The sequence below is a fragment of the Anser brachyrhynchus genome (assembly GCF_964034855.1).
Source record: "Anser brachyrhynchus genome assembly, chromosome: 1".
In the NCBI taxonomy this organism is placed as follows: domain Eukaryota; kingdom Metazoa; phylum Chordata; class Aves; order Anseriformes; family Anatidae; genus Anser; species Anser brachyrhynchus.
Genome location: NC_137694.1, coordinates 205,596 through 225,921, shown reverse-complemented (window position 1 = coordinate 225,921; position 20,326 = coordinate 205,596). Strand labels below are relative to the sequence as shown.

The following is a 20,326-nucleotide window of genomic DNA, read 5'->3' as shown; positions in this document are numbered from 1 at the left end:
GAGACTCCAGCTGGCATGTGAGGGGTGGTACTGGGCTGAAGAGGGACATCCCAGATCCATCTGCCACCTGGAAGCTGCAGGATGTCTGCCCAGAACCACCCCCTGCCCAGGAACAGTGAGGCCATCTGCTGGGGACAATCTCTGCCACGTCCTCACACTGGCAGAGCAGGACATTGGTCTAGGACCAGGGCTCCCCACGTCAGGAAGCAGCAGTAACTCTGGCCATTCTCCTGGGAGGGCTACAGACTCTTCTGAACGTCATTCCTCTTCCCATGCCCCCTGAAGATAGCCCCTCCACACACATGTCTCACTTGTGCGAATCTCCATCCCTGCTGCTCAGGCAGCAATCATCCACATGCCCTGTGTACTCCAGGCTATGGCTGCATGTGCTGTTGGTACATTGGTCCCCATTCTGGGGACTCAACTTCTTATTTATCTACAGGGCCTGGCCCCCTGTGGACAGAGGACTTTGCTTCTAGCCCTGCCTATAGTCACTGGGTTTTTGCAGTGCTCTGCGTAACCAGCACACCAAAGCAACACATACAAGTTCTCCGAACAGCCCAAGCTAGTCAATGTCCCTGGGACCCCATTTCACAGCACCCACCCTTCTGCTAGTTGCAGCACCTTGAACATTACTCCAGCCTAATGATGAGCACCGCATCCCATCCACCACTCTACAGCACCCTCTTGCTGCCCTGCTTCACCAGCAAAAGACTCCTAGACCTTCAGAAATAGGCAATTTGAAGCACAAAGAAGAGAGCTGGCTGTTATGCAAGAGATTTCCAAGTGCTCTCTCATGAAATGTGACTGTCCATGTAGCTGCACTCAGCTTCACAATAGTGCCACATGAACACTGATGCTTGGGGCAGAGAAGGGACCAGAGCCTGTCATTGGTGGAGCAGTTGCCTCACCTCTTTTCTGTGGATGTCCAAATTTCCCTCACACCCTACTGCTCTGCCTAGCAGACCCTTGTCCTTGCAGTTCACAGCCCTCAAACTCTACGGCAAGTTTTCCCCTGTGTCTCAGCACCAGGCAGGCTCAGGGACATGCTCCTGTCCCTTCAGCACCCGTGTCATGCACCAGTGACAGCACCCCTGTCATCAGTGCAGCATGGGTGAGACCCAGCTATGAGGCAGCAGCATCGAGCTGGCTCAGAGGCAGCTTTGTGCATAGGGAGGCACAGGCAGGCTGTGAAACAGTGCTGAAGAGGATCAGCAACAGCCGCTGCCAGGCCCACCAGCCTTGGCAGGTGGAGGACGAGAGAGAGGCAAGAAGGCTGTTCCAGAGGTGCAACCCAAGCTCTGGGAGCTGCTCCCCTGCACGTGCAGAACAGGAGTGCTGCCCACACCCCACACCTACCCCGAGGTTGTCCTCTCCACTCCTCGGTGCTCTCCAGCTCCCCCACTGCGAAGCTCCTTACCTCCCACTCCTCCTCTGCATTGACATTTTAAACCACAAACCCTGGAGAAGAGGAATATTGCAGTCAGGGGCGCCCAGAGCTCCGTCGGCATCGGAAGTACCAAGGGCAGCGCCCATGCCGTTCTCACCCCTGCTCTGCCACCCCTGCAGCTCCTGCTCGCCCAGCCCGGTCCTGGCAGCCCCGGTGAGACTGCCACCCCGGCAGGAAGCTGGTGCGAGGACCTCCCTCGTCCCCTCCTTCCAGGAGGGAACAGGGCTCATCAAAACGGCAAGCGGTCCTAGGGCCTGAGATCAAAGCTCCGGACACAGGAGGTGTCCGGTTCCCCCGCAAAGCCCGGAGCAGCAGCGGCTCCAGCTCCCCGCCATGCGCACCCCGCACGCTCCCGCCCGGCCGCCCGGGGAATTGGGTGCCCCGGGCCGCGCCGGCAGCGGGGTGGCAGCGGGCGTGTCCCCGGGAGGACAACTTCCCACCCCCGGCATGGGGACACAAGGGGGGACAGCCCCCCCCCCCGGCACGGTCCGCGGGGGGAGAGGACCACAGCCCTCCCGCACCGCGGGGCCGGGACCCCGCGACGGGCGGCGGCGACCCCTGGCGGCACGGTCCGCGTGTGCGGACAGACGGGGCCACACACCGCACCCCGCAAACACAGGTTGCACATCAACACGGCCGCACCCCCACAGGTACACAGCCTGCACACCAACACGCACACGCAGCAACCCAACACGCATGCATGCACGTGGACCGCACACCAACACGTGTATAACAAACGCCATGCGCGCTATCACACGCTGCACACCAATAGCTGCACATGCACATGCACACGCAGACAGCATGCCAACACATACACACACAGTCTGACTGCACATCAACACACAGAGTATGACTGCAAACTAACACACATTCTGCACACCAAAACACACACACGCACAAACACACCGCACGTCAGCACACACACACCAATACACATTGCACACCAGCACCAAGTAATGTGCACATACAAATCTCTTGTACAATATGGAAAGCAGGCACACATGGCATGCACACATGAATCTGAGAATGCATCTTCACAGTCTGCACACACAAATCACCTATGCTACAATGAATGTGTACAAGGTGCACGCACACGATGTGTGTACGTAGATACAGGGTGCACCCATTCAGAGTGCAAGCATGCCTGGTGTGTGCACACTCGGAGTGCACACCACCAAAAGGCACTTCAACACATCTGTGTACTTATGCATGGACATGGCATGCATCACCAGGATTCATTGAAACTGCATGTCACTCACTGCTCATCTGCCCCAGCTGTATCCAGCCTAGCTCCACAGCGCTCACACATGCATACTGTCTACAGTAGCTATGTGCTCTGGTGTGTGTCTTCGGGGAGAACCTGCTGGTAAGCAGCTGCAGAGAGCAGGGTGGCAGTGAACTTCCCACACAGGTTACAAAATCACGCTTTGGTGTCTCCTGCTAGCTGTCAGCAGGCAGTGCTTGGAGCCATGAGCTGTGCCTGCCGTGTGGCCTGCACACGCTCGTGCCACCAGAAGAGCGTTCAGGGGGTGTCTGTCAGGGGAGCCCAAGCCCAGCTTCCGCCTCCTTTCCTGCCTGGAACCCCCCCGTGCAGCCACCCAGGTGGCACCGGCACAGCCGTGCCCAGCACCCGGAACCAGGGGCTCTGTGACATCGGCGTTGGCGCTGAGGGCTCCGTGGGCAACGCGGGCACCACACCACGATCAGCTGCTGCGTTGGTCGTGACAAGCCCAGGGCATGAGCAGCTGCCTCTTGCCACGGGGAGTGATGAAGGTGCCGCCCCTCCTCCTGTTGCTGGCCATGTGCTGGCCTGTGCAAGGCACATCAGGAAACTGTGTGTGAGTAGCCTGAGGCTTTGGGAGGGAGCCTGGGGGGACCCTTATGGAGTTCACTGGAGGACGTCCCCTCGTCCCCTGTAGCCACACCAGAGCTTCCAAGACCCCATGGGGGAAGCTTGATGCCTCACCAGCACCCGGGCTGCTGGCACGACTCATCTGCAGGGCTAAAGCAGAAATGGGCATGGTCAGAGACAACCCAGGGGCCCCGCTGTCCACACGGTGCCTCATGGGGAGGGAAGGCGGCTCACCTTCAGCGTGAACAGAGCAAAGGAAAGGCGAGCAAGGCAGTAAAGAGTTTCTGATTACAGGACCTGCGGGCTCCGGCCCATGGCCGATCACTACGGCATGATGCGCGTCGTGGGTGGCACGAATGCCCAGCCAGGGGCCTGGCCCTGGATCGTCAGCATCCAGAATCCCTGGTATTCAGGCGTTGGGCATGTATGTGGAGGGTCCCTCATCAGCCCACAGTGGGTCCTCACAGCAGCACACTGCTTCGATAATGCAAGGTAAGGGCCCATCTGTTTCCCTGCAATATGGCCGGTGCCTGGGCACTGCAAAACCCAGCTGAGGGACTGCTTGTGAGAAGGCTCGGCTCACGCCGAGCTTCCTAGCAGCCTCCACATCAATGTTCCTTGTGCCCAAAGCATACAAGGGCTATCACAACCCTCATAGCACTGCTTTCCTTTTTCCTCCATAAAGCAGAGTTCAGGGAACTGCTGGGCTGCTACAGCACATGGCTCTGCCTCCGTCTGACCCCTTTCTCTATCTCCTTCCAGTTATGTCACGATGTGGCGTGTGGTGATCGGTGCCAACCGGTTGACTCAGCTGGGCCCTGAGGTTGAAGTGCGCAATATTAAGCGGCTAGTGATTCATGAATACTATAGAAATATCAAAACAGGGTACGACGTTGCACTGCTGGAATTGGACCAACCTGTCCAGTGCAGCTACTATATACAACTTGCCTGCGTGCCTGATGCCTCGCTGAGAGTGTCAGAGCTGTCAACCTGCTACATCAGTGGTTGGGGTTCCACAGAGGAAAGATGTGAGTTCCCAAAAACACTGCTGTCCAGAGTGAAAGTTTAGCATGCTGGGGAGACGGGTTGGGCTTACCTGATGGCAGAGGCACAACCCAGGGTCAAGCCATGGGGAAGAACGCCTACAGAGAGGTGGGCCAGACCCATTTCCCAAAGCAAGACAGAAGGGAAACATAAGCACAGTGCCTCTCAAGACACAAAGCCAAGGGTTGGGGAAGGGGTTCACCCAGGCAGGGGGGAAAAGAACCAGCAATGAGTTGCTGGGTGCCAATTCCTCTATCTGCTCGCAGCTGGACGATCTCCCGATGTCCTGCAGGAGGCCATGGTCCATCTCATTGACACCAAGCTCTGCAACAGCAGCCGGTGGTATAGAGGGGCCATCAAGACCCACAACTTGTGTGCTGGTTATATGCAGGGTGGCATCGACACCTGCCAGGTAGGAGCATGCTACAAGTCAACACACTGCCATGTGGGTAGCCCTGACGTACCTGCCCAAACGAACACCAGCACATGCAAGCCACCCTTCTAGCTCTGGGTCCCCACCACTTCTGGAGCTCACCTCCCCTTTCCCATCTGCAGGTCCTTGCCAAGGCTCCCCTTGTCCCATATCCCCAAGACTGCCCAGAGAGCCCATGCAATGTTCTTGGTGCCCGGCAGACCCACTCCTGGAACACCCTTCTTCCCACAGCTGGGATTGTTGCACAGGAGACATGAGAGAGAGAGAGAGACCTACCTTCCATGTCCACGACCTCCTCCCAGAAAAGCCACTGTAGGCTCCAGAACCCAAGCAGAGCTTTTCTGTGCTGTGAATACAGCTCTGGGAGGAGCTGGGAGAGAGGAGCCAGCTCTGCTGCTGACAGCGGACACCTAGTAACACCTTAGGCTTCTCTCCTCCACTGCAGGGTGACAGCGGTGGTCCTCTCGTGTGCAAAGATAACACTGCTGACTACTTCTGGCTCGTTGGTGTGACCAGCTGGGGGACAGGCTGTGGTAGAATGCGTCGGCCTGGAGTATACGCCTCCACTCAGCACTTTTACGAATGGATCCTGGTACAGATGGGACTGCACTCATCAGTACGAACCTCTCCAACTTCACGTCCAACTTCACGGGATTGGAGTCATTTTCTCACTGCCTCCACTCCTTTCCAGAGGCCAAGGCCAATACCAACACAAACAAGCGAGATTAACGACTGCCTATTTCCTCTTCAGAAACTCAAAGAATTCTTTACTCGGGTGCAGGAGCTCCTGTATGCCCTAAGGGGAAATAATGCTTGAGCAGCAGGCTGAGCATGATCCAGTGCAGGCTACAGTGTACTATAACCATTTTCTTCAGGGGCAGTATCTGGTGATCCAAAGGCAGCCCCAGTGCCAAAGGCCTGCTCTGTCCTGCCCACTCTCCTCTAGTTTTACTTACTCAAATATACTTAGTTCAAGAAATAAAACTGCCTATTTCCACAGCTAACCATGCCTCATCCCAGTTCAATCTCCTGTGCAAGGCAAGGATTTCCATACGTGGCACTTGCAAAATAAGGCTGTGTGCAGACCATGGGTCACAAAGCAGAAAGAGTCACCCCAAAAGTACAAGTACAGACTGGGAGAAGAACTCAGTGAGGGCAGCCTTGCAGAGAAGGACTTGGGGCGCATTCAACATGAGCCAGCAGTGCACACTCGCTGCCCAGGCCAACTGCATCCCGGGCTGCATCGAAAAAGGAGTGTCCAGCGGGGGGGGGGGAGGGAATTGGCCCCCTCTACTCTGCCCTCGTCAGGTCCACCTGGAGCCCTGCGTCCAGGTCTGGTGCCCCCAGCACAAGAAGGATGTGGGGCTGTTAGAGTGGGTTCAGAGGAGGGCCACGAAGATGATCAAGGAGCTGGAGCACCTCTCCTGTGAAAATAGGCTGAGAGAGCTGGGGCTGTTCAGCCTAGAGAAGGCTCCAGGGTGACCTCACTGTGGCTTTTCAGTATTTAAAGAGATCTTATAAAAAAGATGGAGAGAAACTTCGATCAGATAATGACAGGACAAGGGGAGATGGTTTTAAACTAAAAGAGGGGAGATTTAGATTAGAGGTTAGGAGGAAATTCTTCACTGTAAGGGTGGTGAGACACTGGAACAGGTTGCCCAGAGAGAAGCACAGAATCACAGAATCATTAAGGTTGGAAGAGACCCCCAAGATCATCTGATCCAACCATCGCCCTACTACCAACGTCACCCACTGAACCATGTCGCTAAGCACCACGTCCAACCTTACCTTAAACACCCCCCAGGGACAGTGACTCCACCACTTCGCTGAGCAACCTGTTCCAATGCCTGACTACTCTTTCTGAGAAGAAATGTCTCCTAATTTCGAACCTAAACCTCCCCTGGCACAACTCGAGGCCATTCCCTCTAGTCCTATCACTAGTGAGAGAAGAGGCCGACCCCCAGCTCCCCACAGCTTATTTCCTTTCAGGTAGTAGATGCCCCATCCCTGGAGGTGTTCGAGACTAGGTTAGATGAGGCCCTGAGCAACCTGATCTAGTGGGTGGCATCCCTGCCCACGGCAGGGGGGCTGGAACTAGATGACCTTTCAGGTCCCTTCCAACCCAAGCCATTCTGTGATTCTATGATTCTATGAAGAAAGCTGAAACCATACTTGCTCAGGGAGGAGGGTGCAAGCAATGGGACAAGGGAATGCAGGTATTTACTGCAGGTATTTAATGCAGGTATTTACCGCCCAGAGGTCTTAGGGACAGCAGCTGGCAACATCAAGTGTCTCTAGAGCCAGCTACTGGTGGGGTCCTTGTGTGGGTGTGCATGCAATGCACCAGTGAACTTAAAGGTGGACTAGCTCTCGCACCAGGAGATCCAGATCAGGAAAGACCCAAGGTCTGCCCCAATGAGTGGCTGAGGAGCTTGACATCCAGCCACAGCTATTACATGGACTTAATTCCCATGCTATTATTTGAAGGATATATGAATCTGCTCTGCCTATGAATCAAGGGAGTAAAGCTGCATGTATGGTTCACTACTGAACGCCAGTCCTGATAACTGGAGAGGCAGAAAAATTCTGGGTTGTGTTTTTTTGTACTATGTGGGTGCTGGTAAAGGCATTGCTTCTTGTGCACATGAGCACAACATACAAAGAGACTAGACGCAGACACACAGTGTATGCACACCCAATACGCATATGCACAGTGTGCACCCAGCTGGTTACCCGCATGCATGCACACACTGCATCCAAAGTGGTACGTGCATATGCAGAGCACACTCCCTACACATGCGGGGCTGCTCTCAAACATACAACTAGCAAGCACCCCACAAGCTCACAATCCACTCTCATGCACTCAGCCTGTAAAATCTACCCTTACCATTCCCAACCACAACGTGCCTGCACGTGTCCTTGCAGAGTGGGCTCCCACAGCAATGCAGCAGTCACTTGGACCTCCCCTTCTAAGCCCAGCCGCATGGACACTGTTCATCTGTATGTTCTACCCCTGCTTGCTGGCATTGGTGCAGCCTGAAGCAGTCACACAGTGCCTTGCCTGGCTCCGTACAACTATGTCACCTGTGCACAGTGCACACAGTCCCACATGTCCTTCCCTCTTCCTTGTCTGGTTCCTAAAACTCTGTCCTCATGTCGTGCCCTTCCAGAGCTCAGAACTGCAGTTGTTCTCCTCCCCTCAGCATCCTGCCTGCCATCCCCTTGTGCCACAGTCACCATGGCCAGGCACTGCAAGGCAACCACTGCAATGCCCTATGAATGAAGTAGGCTACATGAATTATACAGCAGCTTTGCCTCCTGCTGCAGTACCAGCCCCCTTGCTCTGCCTCTTGGCCCTGAATAATTGATGGCAATGAACACAGCAGAAGCAGCAGCCCGAGCACCCTACTTGTGCCAGGGCCAGGCCTTCAGGAGGCACAAGGTGACACACGTGGGAAGGCCAGGAGCTATACCAGCAGTCTGAACTGTTGAGAATAGGGAGTGATGGGAAGCTAAGTTCCCAAGCAAATTATAAAGTGGTTGTAAAAGTGGGATGGGTCTTAGGAAGTGCTGACTAGTAATAATGGCAAAATCCAGAATAGATTGATTACACAGGCTGAATACAAAATACGGTGTATCCACATGACAACATCCAGACTAGGACTTCAGCAAGTTTTACACCTGCTTTGTTTTTGGGTGAAAGTCCTCACCTCTGCCTGCTGTGTGGTTAACCCCATCCCACCACCAGTACATCTGTTAGTACAAGATCTCTGGTCTTGCTTTAATCTCATTTTGGGTACATTAAGCACATGGTGCTCTTCAGGATATTAGGCCCCAATTCGTTTTCAGTGCCTGTCTTCTGAGTTTTCTCGTTTTCAAAAGCAGGCACAGCAAGAGTCTTCTCAGGTGCAGACTCCCACCACAGAATTGCTATTGCTCTTTGCACGGCCCCTTCCTTACTCTGGTTGCAACTCATTGACCGCGAGGGATACGGGCTTCTGTGTCCCAAGCGCTGCCAGCAGCTCTTATTCGTAAACATGAAATTCTGTCATTGCTGTACAAATACACACCTCACTTGAGGAGCACCAGGACTCCCACAGGGCCTAGTCTGCCCCGAACAAAGCTCACTCTACTGATTTTGCGCCCCGCAGGCACCCGGGGAGAAGCCAGGTCACTTCTTCCAGACAGCAGGCACCCGGGAGCAGAGGCCTGGGCCAGCCGGCCGGGGCACACACAGCCCGGCCCCGCTCGCCGCCTCCCTCCGAGGTGCTCACCGCCCCCCGGCAGCCTCCCGGCGGCCCGGCCCCGGCCCGCCCCGTTCCGCCGCGGGCCGGCAGCGGGACGCCCCCGGCCGCCACCGCCCCGGCATGCCCCGCGCCGCCGCTGGGTCACGTGGCTGGCAGCGCGCCGGGGGAGCGCCCGCCCGGCACAGCCCGCGGCAGGCGGCGGCAGCGCCATGGGGCCGCGGCGCCCGCTCCCAGCGCGGGTCCCGCTGCGGGCCCTGCTGCTGGCGGCGGCCCTGCGCGGGGCGGCCGGCGCCCTGCCCGGCGCCCTGCCCAGCTTCGTCGTGCTGCTGGCGGACGACCTGGGCTTCGGGGATCTGGGGAGCTACGGGCACCCTTCTTCCGCCACGCCCAACCTGGACCGGATGGCTTCTCGGGGGCTGCGGTTCACCAGCTTCTACAGCAGCGCCCCGGTGTGCAGCCCGTCCCGGTACGGGAGCTGCCGCGGGGCGGGGACAGGCATCGGGGCGGCGCTCGGCAGCGACCCGCGGTGCCGGAGGGGCAGGCGGTGAAGCCGCTGCGCCCCGGGAGGCGCCGAGGCGCAGCCGCGCTGGGAGGGGGCCGGGCGCGCGGCCCCGCGGCGGCGGGGGGCTGGCGGCGGCGGCTCTGAGGCCGGGGCGCGAGGTCCCCAGGAGTGAGGGACCCGCCGCGGAGAAGAGCTGCGGGCCGCCGGGTGGTGTGGGGCGCGGGCTGTGCCGTGCCGTGCCGTGCCGTGCCGGCTGTCACGGCCGTCTCCTGCCTCTCCGATCTCTTCCGCAGGGCAGCCCTGCTGACAGGCCGCTTCCAGATGCGCTCCGGGGTTTACCCTGGCGTGTTTGACCCGGACTCCCGGGGAGGCCTGCCGCTGTCTGAGGTCACTGTTGCAGAGGTGCTGAAGGCCAAGGGCTATGCTACGGCCATGGTTGGCAAGTGGCACCTTGGCGTGGGCATTAATGGCTCCTTCCTGCCCATCCACCAGGGCTTTGACCACTTCTTGGGAGTGCCGTACTCCCACGACCAGGTGAGAGATGGGTCCAGCCCACGAGGGTGCATCAGGACCAGGTGGGGGGAGTGCCTCAAAGGTGAACCTTGTGTTTGAGGACGTGTAGGCTGAGTTTGTGCCTGCATGGGCAGATGGGTGTGGGTGGCCGTAGGCCAGGGAAATGGACGTTGGTGGGGAAAGACCTTCTCTGAGTTTTTCGTATGGTAGAGCAGTTCTGCAGAACATAGGTAGCAGTTGTGCCTGAGGATGTACACCCTTTAGTGGATTGCAGGACGGAAGGTCAGCTTCTGGGCTATAAAGAAATATCTGAACTGCTGTCAGCAGAAAGTGATACTGGTGCAGCATGGTCCTTGGATGGTGCTAGGGTGGACACAGACCCCTGGGTTTCTGAGAGTGGTTGCCCAAAGGGTTCTTGTAGGACCTGGTGGTGGGTTGCTGTGAGTCTCTTTGTCCCCTTCCATTCACTGTCCTGCAGAACAGATGAAAGGCAGTGTTGTTTGTTCTCTCCAGGGCCCCTGTCAGAATCTCACCTGCTTCCCACCTGATACCAAGTGTTTTGGGACTTGCGACCAGAACCTTGTGCCAGTCCCACTGCTCTGGAACCAAAGCATCGTGCAACAGCCAGTCTCCTTCCCTGATCTGGTGCCACTCTACAACAAATTTTCCCGGGACTTCATTGCTGACTGTGCACAAAGAGGCCTGCCCTTCCTGCTCTACTATGCCTCCCATGTAGGAGAGGGGGAGGGCTATTCCAGGTCTGAGGGTGGGGGAGGAAGCCTTTGTTCAGCTCTGGAGAGCTGGGAAGCACCTCAGCTCCTGTAGCCCTTGGGCTGTGCTGAGCAGTCAATACTTGGATGAGGGATGGGTGAACTCCCCACGCCTGGCTGACTTGGGTTCGGTGTTCCCATGTCCAGGCTCTGTGGCAGCACCGTTCTGGTGTTATTCTTGCGTGGCTGCTTTCTGGAACGTTGGCTGTTTCCCTTGGCCAGTAGTCCATCTGGGAAACCTTACTACCGTCTGAGTCTACGCATCCTGCCCGGGACTCAGCTTCTTTGTACCATTTCTGGGAGGTGTTTCTGAAACTTGGGGGCATGCCCCTTGTTATGTCTTGGGCATTGTCATATATCTCTGTCCTAGCTGGGGTTTTCGCTGTCTCTGAGTGAGTTGGGAAAGAAACGCAACTCTGGGAGTTTGTGTAGCAACCCTCTCTGCCTTTTCTCCAGCATACACACTACCCCCAGTTTGCAAGCCAGGAGTATGCAGGACAGTCACAGCGTGGGCCATTTGGTGATGCACTTTCAGAGTTCGATGGCTCAGTGGGACAGCTGCTGCAGGCGCTGCAAGAGAATGGTCTTTTGAACACAACCTTGGTGTTTTTCACCTCTGACAATGGGTGAGTGGGCTCCCTGGAGGGACTTCATCCACTGATAAGACTGTACTACCATGATATGGGACCCCATTGACTGGGGCCCAAGGGACATGGCGTGGCAGTGCCAGGTGACATCCTAGTGACCTGAACTGAGTCAGTGGGTGGACACTGTTCTGCTGAGGACCTATTGCATGATCTCCTTGCTCCCATCAATCAGCTGTACCCCTCACAGGCAGAAGCTGCACCGGCTTAGGTCCAGGACTATGCAGCCTGAATATCCCCAGATTCCTTTCATGTGTGGGTGGCCTCAGTCTCTAGTGCCCTGCTCAGGTGTCTTGCACAGCTTCTTCACCCCTCCCATGCCTCCTGCCTCACAAGGCTGGAAAGGATCTCAGTGTCACTGGCACAGTGTGTTTCTTGTCATGGTCCCACTGGCAAGCAGGGAACGGGTTGTGTGGACCTGTGAAACTGATGGTAGGTGGTTCTTCTCTCTCACAGCCCTTCTACCATGCGGATGGCACGTGGAGGAAGCTCTGGCCTTCTGAGATGCGGGAAGGGCACAACATATGAAGGTGGCATGCGGGAACCAGCAGTAGCTTATTGGCCAGGCCATATCACTCCAGGTGAGACTCAGCACTGCTTGTGCCTTTTGTGTGCTTATACCAGCCAAGGCAGGGGTGTCATGGCAACTCAGTTGCCTTGGGACAAGCAGAGGAGGGGAGAGAAGCGAGGATGGTAGGGATGAGAGTGGGATCAGGCATTTGAACCTTTCTTTGTGCCTTGCTGTCGTGGGTGGCAGGGGTGACTCATGAGCTGGCAAGCACCCTGGACATCCTGCCAACACTGACTGCCTTGGCCGGAGCGGCTCTTCCCAGCGTTACCCTGGATGGCTATGACCTCAGTCCAGTGCTGTTTGGATCAGGGAAGGTGAGTCCTGCAGGCCAGTTCTGGCTGGTGCGGTATGTGAAGGCTGGGTATGAGGCCTGAGCTATGCGCGTGATGATCAGTGCCAGCTGAGGGGTCAGGGGGAGACCCATGAGCTGGGAGATTTTGTCTGGTCTGGACCGTGCCATGGGCTTCCCTGGTCTGCTCTGGGGCACACTGTAACAACCACAACGTCTTGCGAAGCCTAGTCCCTGTGGCTGCAGTGGATGGACAGGAGCCTCTGCAGCTTTGAGCAGGGAGCAAACAGGATGCTGCTGCTCGTTAGCTTCCTCATTTTCTGGCCATGTTCTGGCTGTAGTGTCAGGGCTTCTTTGTGATTCCCTGGAGACTGTCTGGTCGTGTACTTGGGCTCTTGTCCAGCTTCATGGCTGCACAGACAAGATCACCTCTGTTGCTTTCCACAGAGTCCCCGTCAGACCATGTTCTTCTACCCACCATCCCCTGATCCGCTGCATGGCCCCTTTGCTGTCAGGCTTGGGAAGTACAAGGCCCATTACTTCACACAAGGTTAGTCCCGCCTCCCTTCTGCACGGGCAGCTTTGTGAAGTCCTGCCTGGTTCTGCTGTCAAAAGCTGAGTAGCAGCTGAGCTACACTTGGACATTTCTGTTGCAGGTTCCTTTCACAGTGATACCACCCCAGACCAAGCCTGCCATGGGCTGACCCCACTGACCCATCATGTGCCACCACTGCTCTTTGACTTGGAGTCAGACCCTGCTGAGAACTATGATTTGTTGCAGAGTGCTGCAGGGCCGGAGATTTGGCAAGTTCTGAAGGACATCAAACTGGAGAAGATGCTTTTTGAACAGCACATGGAGTTTGGAGAAAGTCAAATCAGGAAGGGCAGGGATCCTGCCCTGCAACCCTGCTGCGTACCAAACTGTACTCCCAAGCCCTCCTGCTGCCACTGCTCCTAGTCTCTTGCTGCTCCATCCCCTTCTGTTGCTTCACAGTGGTGCCTGTCCCAAATGCACCAGACCCTCCCCCGCAACTAATCAAGCTTAGCCTTGGAGCTACCTTGGAAGTTTGGCTCAGTGACACTTCTGACAGTGTGCTGGCATAGTGAGCTGCAGGGTTGGAAGGTTACCAACCCTGCTGGGTGTGCAAATATTTGTTGGACCTTCAAGCTGAGCTCTCTTGAGAGAAACTCTGACTTGATCAGGGAGGGACCAGGATGTAGCATCATCACCAGAGCCAGCACAGCTCCTTCTAGACCATGTTTAAGATGAAGCAAAGGGCATGCCCCAGTGGAGATCTCAGCTCAGTTGGAAGTATGCTGAGCAGTTGAGAGCTGCAGCATCATCACTTTCCGAGGGCTAAGGGCACAGTAAGAGAATGATGAGATGGATGGTCCTTGCGGTTTACGGGGCGGGGTTCTGTACAGATACAGCAGAAGGTATATGTCTAGGTGGGAAGTCTCCTAGGGAGTTACTGAAACGCACCTGGGGGACAATGCAGTCATAGGTCACAGCCAACATGGGTTCATGAAGGGTAGGTTCTGTTTAACAAATTTGATTTCCTTTTATAAGATCACCCGTCTAGTTGATCAAGGGAAGCCAGTTGATGTAATCTTTTTGGATTTCATTAAAGCTTTCGATACAGTTTCTCTTAGGATCCTACTGGACAAAATGTCCGGCATATACTGCTAGATAAAAACGTATGATGGGTGAACAGTTGTCTGATGGGTAGGGCTCAAAGGGTTATGGTAAATGGGGTTACATCAGGCTGGTGGCCAGTCACCAATGGGGTCCCCCACAGTTCCATTTTAGGGCAAGTTCTTTTCATTTTTTTCATAAACGACTTGGATGTAGGACTAGAAGGGTGTTTTGAGTAAATTTGCTGATGATACTAAACTGGGAGAAGCTGTTGACTCTGTTGGGGGTGAAAAGGCCTTGCAGAGAGATCCGGACAGATTGGAGATCTGGGCAATCACCAACCGCATGAAGTTTAACAAGAGCATGTGCCGGGTCCTGCACCTGGGACGGGGCAGCCCTGGTTATACGTACAGACTGGGTGACGAGACGCTGGAGAGCAGCCCCGCAGGGGGGGATCTGGGGGTTGTGGTTGACAGCAAGTTGAATATGAGCCAGCAGTGCGCCCTGGCAGCCAGGAGGGCCAACCGCATCCTGGGGTGCCTCAAGCACAGCATTGCTAGTCGGTCAAGGGAAGGGATTATCCTGCTCTACTCTGCGCTGGTGTGGCCTCACCTTGAGTACTGTGGGCAGATTTGGGCACCACAGTACAAAAAGGAAGTGAAACTGTTGGAGAGTGTCCATAGAAGGGCTGCAAAGATGGCGAAGGGCCTAGAGGGGAAGACATACGAGGAGCGGCTGAGGTCACTTGGTCTGTTCAGCCTGTAAAAGAGGAGGCTGAGGGGAAACCTCATTGCACTGTCATCTACAGCTTCCTCACGAGGGGGAGTGGAGGGGCAGGCACCGATCTATTCTCTTTAGGGACCAGTGATAGGACCCAAGGAAATGGTGTCAAGCTGTGACAGGGGAGGTTCAGGCTCGATATCTGGAAAAGGCTCTTCACTGAGAGGTTGGTCACACACTGGAACAGGCTCCCCAGGGACGTAGTCATGACACCAAGCCTGTTGGAGTTTAAGAAGCGTTTGGAATATACTCTTAGTCACATGGCCTGAATTTTTGAGTAGACCTGTGTGGTGCCGGGAGTTGGACTCGATGATCCTTGTGGGTCCCTTCCAACTTGGGATATTCTATGATTCTATGAAGCAGCTTAGGGTATGCAGCTCAAACAAGTCTGTATGACAACAAACACCTCATGACTCCAGAAGGTGGAGATGTGGCTGGCAGTTGGTAGGCCTGGTCCATCTGTAAGGTCTGTGAATGCTGGAGCTGATTGCAATCAGGTGGGCTGCATCCAAATGACAGAAAGAGTCTCCTCTTGTTCATGAGCTAATCCAGCTTCAAGTTAACTAAGTGAAATGCATGTGCACAGTGATCCCCCCAGTAGCTGGCCCCACGTGGTGTTTCCAACTGCTGGGTCCCAAGGAGCTGTGATTCCTTATGGCATTACAAGTACCTGGGCCTTGTATCCACAGAAAACAAGTCGTCTTCTCTAAGGCCTTCTGTCTACTATAGGCAGATTTGAGGCACCACCATCAGGTCAATTTTCAGACACAGCAGTTTTGAGTCCAGTTTGTTTGGAGCCCAGTTCTGGTGCCTATAAAGCCATGCTCAGCATCAAGGATCTTAAGAACAGCTATTCCACTTTCAACCAGAGGCTGAATCTTGTGCTTCTCTGACATCCAAGGAACTAGGTTGCCTTTACATCCATTTGCACAAGCACAGATAGCAGTAGGAAACTCCCCCACCTCTCACAAGCTTTACAGCTGCTGTTCTTCAAGTCTTATGTTCTTACTGAATGTATCAGTACAGGCTGACCTGCTGGAGAGGAGCTCTGTGGAGAAGGACCTGGGGGTCCTGGTGGACGACAGGTTGGCCATGAGCCAGCAGTGTGCCCTGGTGGCCAAGAAGACCAACGGGATCCTGGCATGCATTAAAAGGAGCATGGCCAGCAGGTCAAGGGAGGTGATCCTCCCCCTCTACTCCGCCCTGGCCAGGCCTCACCTGGAGTACTGTGTCCAGTTCTGGGCTCCCCGGTACAAAAAAGACAGGGAACTCCTGGAAAGAGGCCAGCGGAGGGCCACAAAGATGGTACTGGGCCTGGAGCATCTCCCCTTTGAGGAAAGGCTGAGAGACCTGGGCCTGTTCAGCCTGGAGAAGAGAAGACTGAGAGGGGATCTTATCAATGTGTATAAATACCTGAGGTGTGGGAGACAGTGGGATTTGGCCAACCTCTTCTCAGTGGTTTGTGGGGACAGGACAAGGGGCAATGGCCACAAAATGGAGCACAGGAATTTCCGCACCAACATGCAAAAGAACTTCTTCATGGTGAGGGTGACAGAGCACTGGAACAGGCTGCCCAGGGAGGTTGTGGGATCTCCTTCTCTGGAGATATTCAAGGCCCGTCTGGACGCCTGCCTGGGGAACCTGCTTTGGCAGGGGAGTTGGACCCGATGATCTCTTGAGGTCCCTTCCAACCCCTACAATTCTGTGATTCTGTGAAGTCACTGTTCTCTTCTTTCTGGGGACCCAGTCCTGCTTGGAAAAATTGCAGTCCAAGTGGCTGGCCCCAGCCTTTCTCCCATAACTTCCCAGCATTCCAGCATGCAAACGAGATGGGTTTCACCCATACAGCAGTAGGAAGCAGGCTGATAAGAGGTTGATGCAGTATTTAGCAAAGCCATGGAGAATGTGGAGCTGAGAGCAGCAATATCAATAGAACTACGTGTGTTTAGCCACATATACCAGACTCCACAACTGATATTGCCAGACTAGGCCAAGAATGACAATATTACTCATTAAGATCAACAACGTGAATCCTGCTACAGGATGTTGCTATGGCTGACATAGCCTGTGTAAGCTGTGCATTTCCACTATGAGTTGTGTAGGAAGGTTAACCCTGCGTTGGTATGCTTGGCTTGTTCAGCTTACACATGACTCACTGCTCATCTGCCCCAGCTGTATCCAGCCTAGCTCCACAGCGCTCACACATGCATACTGTCTACAGTAGCTATGTGCTCTGGTGTGTGTCTTCGGGGAGAACCTGCTGGTAAGCAGCTGCAGAGAGCAGGGTGGCAGTGAACTTCCCACACAGGTTACAAAATCACGCTTTGGTGTCTCCTGCTAGCTGTCAGCAGGCAGTGCTTGGAGCCATGAGCTGTGCCTGCCGTGTGGCCTGCACACGCTCGTGCCACCAGAAGAGCGTTCAGGGGGTGTCTGTCAGGGGAGCCCAAGCCCAGCTTCCGCCTCCTTTCCTGCCTGGAACCCCCCCGTGCAGCCACCCAGGTGGCACCGGCACAGCCGTGCCCAGCACCCGGAACCAGGGGCTCTGTGACATCGGCGTTGGCGCTGAGGGCTCCGTGGGCAACGCGGGCACCACACCACGATCAGCTGCTGCGTTGGTCGTGACAAGCCCAGGGCATGAGCAGCTGCCTCTTGCCACGGGGAGTGATGAAGGTGCCGCCCCTCCTCCTGTTGCTGGCCATGTGCTGGCCTGTGCAAGGCACATCAGGAAACTGTGTGTGAGTAGCCTGAGGCTTTGGGAGGGAGCCTGGGGGGACCCTTATGGAGTTCACTGGAGGACGTCCCCTCGTCCCCTGTAGCCACACCAGAGCTTCCAAGACCCCATGGGGGAAGCTTGATGCCTCACCAGCACCCGGGCTGCTGGCACGACTCATCTGCAGGGCTAAAGCAGAAATGGGCATGGTCAGAGACAACCCAGGGGCCCCGCTGTCCACACGGTGCCTCATGGGGAGGGAAGGCGGCTCACCTTCAGCGTGAACAGAGCAAAGGAAAGGCGAGCAAGGCAGTAAAGAGTTTCTGATTACAGGACCTGCGGGCTCCGGCCCATGGCCGATCACTACGGCATGATGCGCGTCGTGGGTGGCACGAATGCCCAGCCAGGGGCCTGGCCCTGGATCGTCAGCATCCAGAATCCCTGGTATTCAGGCGTTGGGCATGTATGTGGAGGGTCCCTCATCAGCCCACAGTGGGTCCTCACAGCAGCACACTGCTTCGATAATGCAAGGTAAGGGCCCATCTGTTTCCCTGCAATATGGCCGGTGCCTGGGCACTGCAAAACCCAGCTGAGGGACTGCTTGTGAGAAGGCTCGGCTCACGCCGAGCTTCCTAGCAGCCTCCACATCAATGTTCCTTGTGCCCAAAGCATACAAGGGCTATCACAACCCTCATAGCACTGCTTTCCTTTTTCCTCCATAAAGCAGAGTTCAGGGAACTGCTGGGCTGCTACAGCACATGGCTCTGCCTCCGTCTGACCCCTTTCTCTATCTCCTTCCAGTTATGTCACGATGTGGCGTGTGGTGATCGGTGCCAACCGGTTGACTCAGCTGGGCCCTGAGGTTGAAGTGCGCAATATTAAGCGGCTAGTGATTCATGAATACTATAGAAATATCAAAACAGGGTACGACGTTGCACTGCTGGAATTGGACCAACCTGTCCAGTGCAGCTACTATATACAACTTGCCTGCGTGCCTGATGCCTCGCTGAGAGTGTCAGAGCTGTCAACCTGCTACATCAGTGGTTGGGGTTCCACAGAGGAAAGATGTGAGTTCCCAAAAACACTGCTGTCCAGAGTGAAAGTTTAGCATGCTGGGGAGACGGGTTGGGCTTACCTGATGGCAGAGGCACAACCCAGGGTCAAGCCATGGGGAAGAACGCCTACAGAGAGGTGGGCCAGACCCATTTCCCAAAGCAAGACAGAAGGGAAACATAAGCACAGTGCCTTTCAAGACACAAAGCCAAGGGTTGGGGAAGGGGTTCACCCAGGCAGGGGGGAAAAGAACCAGCAATGAGTTGCTGGGTGCCAATTCCTCTATCTGCTCGCAGCTGGACGATCTCCCGATGTCCTGCAGGAGGCCATGGTCCATCTCATTGACACCAAGCTCTGCAACAGCAGCCGGTGGTATAGAGGGGCCATCAAGACCCACAACTTGTGTGCTGGTTATATGCAGGGTGGCATCGACACCTGCCAGGTAGGAGCATGCTACAAGTCAACACACTGCCATGTGGGTAGCCCTGACGTACCTGCCCAAACGAACACCAGCACATGCAAGCCACCCTTCTAGCTCTGGGTCCCCACCACTTCTGGAGCTCACCTCCCCTTTCCCATCTGCAGGTCCTTGCCAAGGCTCCCCTTGTCCCATATCCCCAAGACTGCCCAGAGAGCCCATGCAATGTTCTTGGTGCCCGGCAGACCCACTCCTGGAACACCCTTCTTCCCACAGCTGGGATTGTTGCACAGGAGACATGAGAGAGAGAGAGAGACCTACCTTCCATGTCCACGACCTCCTCCCAGAAAAGCCACTGTAGGCTCCAGAACCCAAGCAGAGCTTTTCTGTGCTGTGAATACAGCTCTGGGAGGAGCTGGGAGAGAGGAGCCAGCTCTGCTGCTGACAGCGGACACCTAGTAACACCTTAGGCTTCTCTCCTCCACTGCAGGGTGACAGCGGTGGTCCTCTCGTGTGCAAAGATAACACTGCTGACTACTTCTGGCTCGTTGGTGTGACCAGCTGGGGGACAGGCTGTGGTAGAATGCGTCGGCCTGGAGTATACGCCTCCACTCAGCACTTTTACGAATGGATCCTGGTACAGATGGGACTGCATCCAGCGGGAGAGGCTACTTCAACACCACAGCCAGTCTTTGTCTCAACCACTGTTCACAGGCCAAGGCCAACACCATCACCATCATCAGGCCCATTTATATCATGTGCATTTCCACGCAAGAAACTCGTGGAATTCTTTAATTTGTTGCAGGAACTCCTGCAGGTTATAAGGGGAAATAATGCTTGAGCAGCAAGCTGAACATGATCTAGTTGCAGGCTACAGTGTACTATAACCATTTTCTTCAGGGGCAGTATCTGGTGATCCAAAGGCAGCCCCAGTGCCAAAGGCCTGCTCTGTCCTGCCCACTCTCCTCTAGTTTTACTTACTCAAATATACTTAGTTCAAGAAATAAAACTGCCTATTTCCACAGCTAACCATGCCTCATCCCAATTCAGTCTCCTGTGCGAGTATTTCCATACTTGGCACCTGCAAAATATGCAGACCATAGGCCACAAAGGGGAAAGAAAGTGTCACCCGAAAAGGCTGAAGCCATGCCTGCTGAGGGAGGAGGGTGCAAGAGGACAAGGGAATGCAGATAGTACTGGCCCAGAGGTCTCAGGGACAGCAGCTGGCAACATAAGTATCCCCAGAGCCAGCTACTGGTGGGATGTGTGTGTGTGTGTGCGCACGCGCGCACAATGCACCTGTGAACTTAAAGGTGGACTAGCTCATGCACCAGGAGACTCAGATCAGGAAAGATCCAGAGCCTGCCTCAATGAATAGCTGAGGAGCTTGACATCCAGCCACAGCTATTACAGG

The 20,326-nt window shown here is 55.4% G+C and overlaps 3 protein-coding genes across 5 annotated transcripts; all 3 read left to right on the top strand.

Annotated features, from left to right (window-relative positions):
• Nucleotides 1–1,553: 1,553 nt before the first annotated feature.
• Nucleotides 1,554–5,783, top strand: LOC308196859 (acrosin-like). 2 transcript variants are annotated; one of them, XM_080596556.1, is made up of 5 exons: nt 1,554–3,288; nt 3,597–3,794; nt 4,065–4,330; nt 4,613–4,758; nt 5,225–5,783. In XM_080596556.1, the coding sequence occupies exons 1-5, from the start codon at nt 3,188–3,190 to the stop codon at nt 5,594–5,596; spliced, it is 1,083 nt and encodes a 360-aa protein (XP_080452682.1). In that variant the 5' UTR covers nt 1,554–3,187; the 3' UTR covers nt 5,597–5,783. The 2 variants fall into 2 exon arrangements, with proteins under 2 accessions (XP_080452682.1, XP_080452683.1); XM_080596557.1 differs by having other exon boundaries at nt 1,559–3,288; nt 4,902–5,366.
• Nucleotides 5,784–9,168: 3,385 nt separating this feature from the next.
• On the top strand, nt 9,169–14,209 carry ARSA (arylsulfatase A). Its single transcript, XM_080596542.1, has 8 exons — nt 9,169–9,492; nt 9,822–10,062; nt 10,555–10,773; nt 11,268–11,437; nt 11,912–12,036; nt 12,213–12,340; nt 12,763–12,865; nt 12,972–14,209. The coding sequence occupies exons 1-8, from the start codon at nt 9,236–9,238 to the stop codon at nt 13,271–13,273; spliced, it is 1,545 nt and encodes a 514-aa protein (XP_080452668.1). The 5' UTR covers nt 9,169–9,235; the 3' UTR covers nt 13,274–14,209.
• A 139-nt stretch (nt 14,210–14,348) lies between these two features.
• On the top strand, nt 14,349–19,941 carry LOC308196866 (acrosin-like). Of its 2 annotated transcripts, none has more exons than XM_080596580.1 (5): nt 14,349–17,466; nt 17,775–17,972; nt 18,243–18,508; nt 18,791–18,936; nt 19,403–19,941. In XM_080596580.1, exons 1-5 carry the CDS (start codon nt 17,366–17,368, stop codon nt 19,751–19,753), a joined length of 1,062 nt encoding a protein of 353 aa, XP_080452706.1. In that variant the 5' UTR covers nt 14,349–17,365; the 3' UTR covers nt 19,754–19,941. The 2 variants fall into 2 exon arrangements, with proteins under 2 accessions (XP_080452706.1, XP_080452707.1); XM_080596581.1 differs by having other exon boundaries at nt 19,080–19,544.
• The last annotated feature ends 385 nt before the right edge of the window (nt 19,942–20,326 follow it).

Coding starts and splice junctions, on each gene's coding strand:
- LOC308196859 (XM_080596556.1), top strand. CDS start 3,188: ATGAGCAGCTGCCTCTTGCCACGGGGAGTGATGAAGGTGCCGCCCCTC. Junction 3,289..3,596: donor GGCACATCAGGAAACTGTGT/GTGAGTAGCCTG, acceptor TTCTGATTACAG/GACCTGCGGGCTCCGGCCCA. Junction 3,795..4,064: donor CACTGCTTCGATAATGCAAG/GTAAGGGCCCAT, acceptor ATCTCCTTCCAG/TTATGTCACGATGTGGCGTG.
- ARSA (XM_080596542.1), top strand. CDS start 9,236: ATGGGGCCGCGGCGCCCGCTCCCAGCGCGGGTCCCGCTGCGGGCCCTG. Junction 10,774..11,267: donor TGCTCTACTATGCCTCCCAT/GTAGGAGAGGGG, acceptor CCTTTTCTCCAG/CATACACACTACCCCCAGTT. Junction 12,037..12,212: donor GCCAGGCCATATCACTCCAG/GTGAGACTCAGC, acceptor CGTGGGTGGCAG/GGGTGACTCATGAGCTGGCA.
- LOC308196866 (XM_080596580.1), top strand. CDS start 17,366: ATGAGCAGCTGCCTCTTGCCACGGGGAGTGATGAAGGTGCCGCCCCTC. Junction 17,973..18,242: donor CACTGCTTCGATAATGCAAG/GTAAGGGCCCAT, acceptor ATCTCCTTCCAG/TTATGTCACGATGTGGCGTG. Junction 18,937..19,402: donor GTGGCATCGACACCTGCCAG/GTAGGAGCATGC, acceptor CCTCCACTGCAG/GGTGACAGCGGTGGTCCTCT.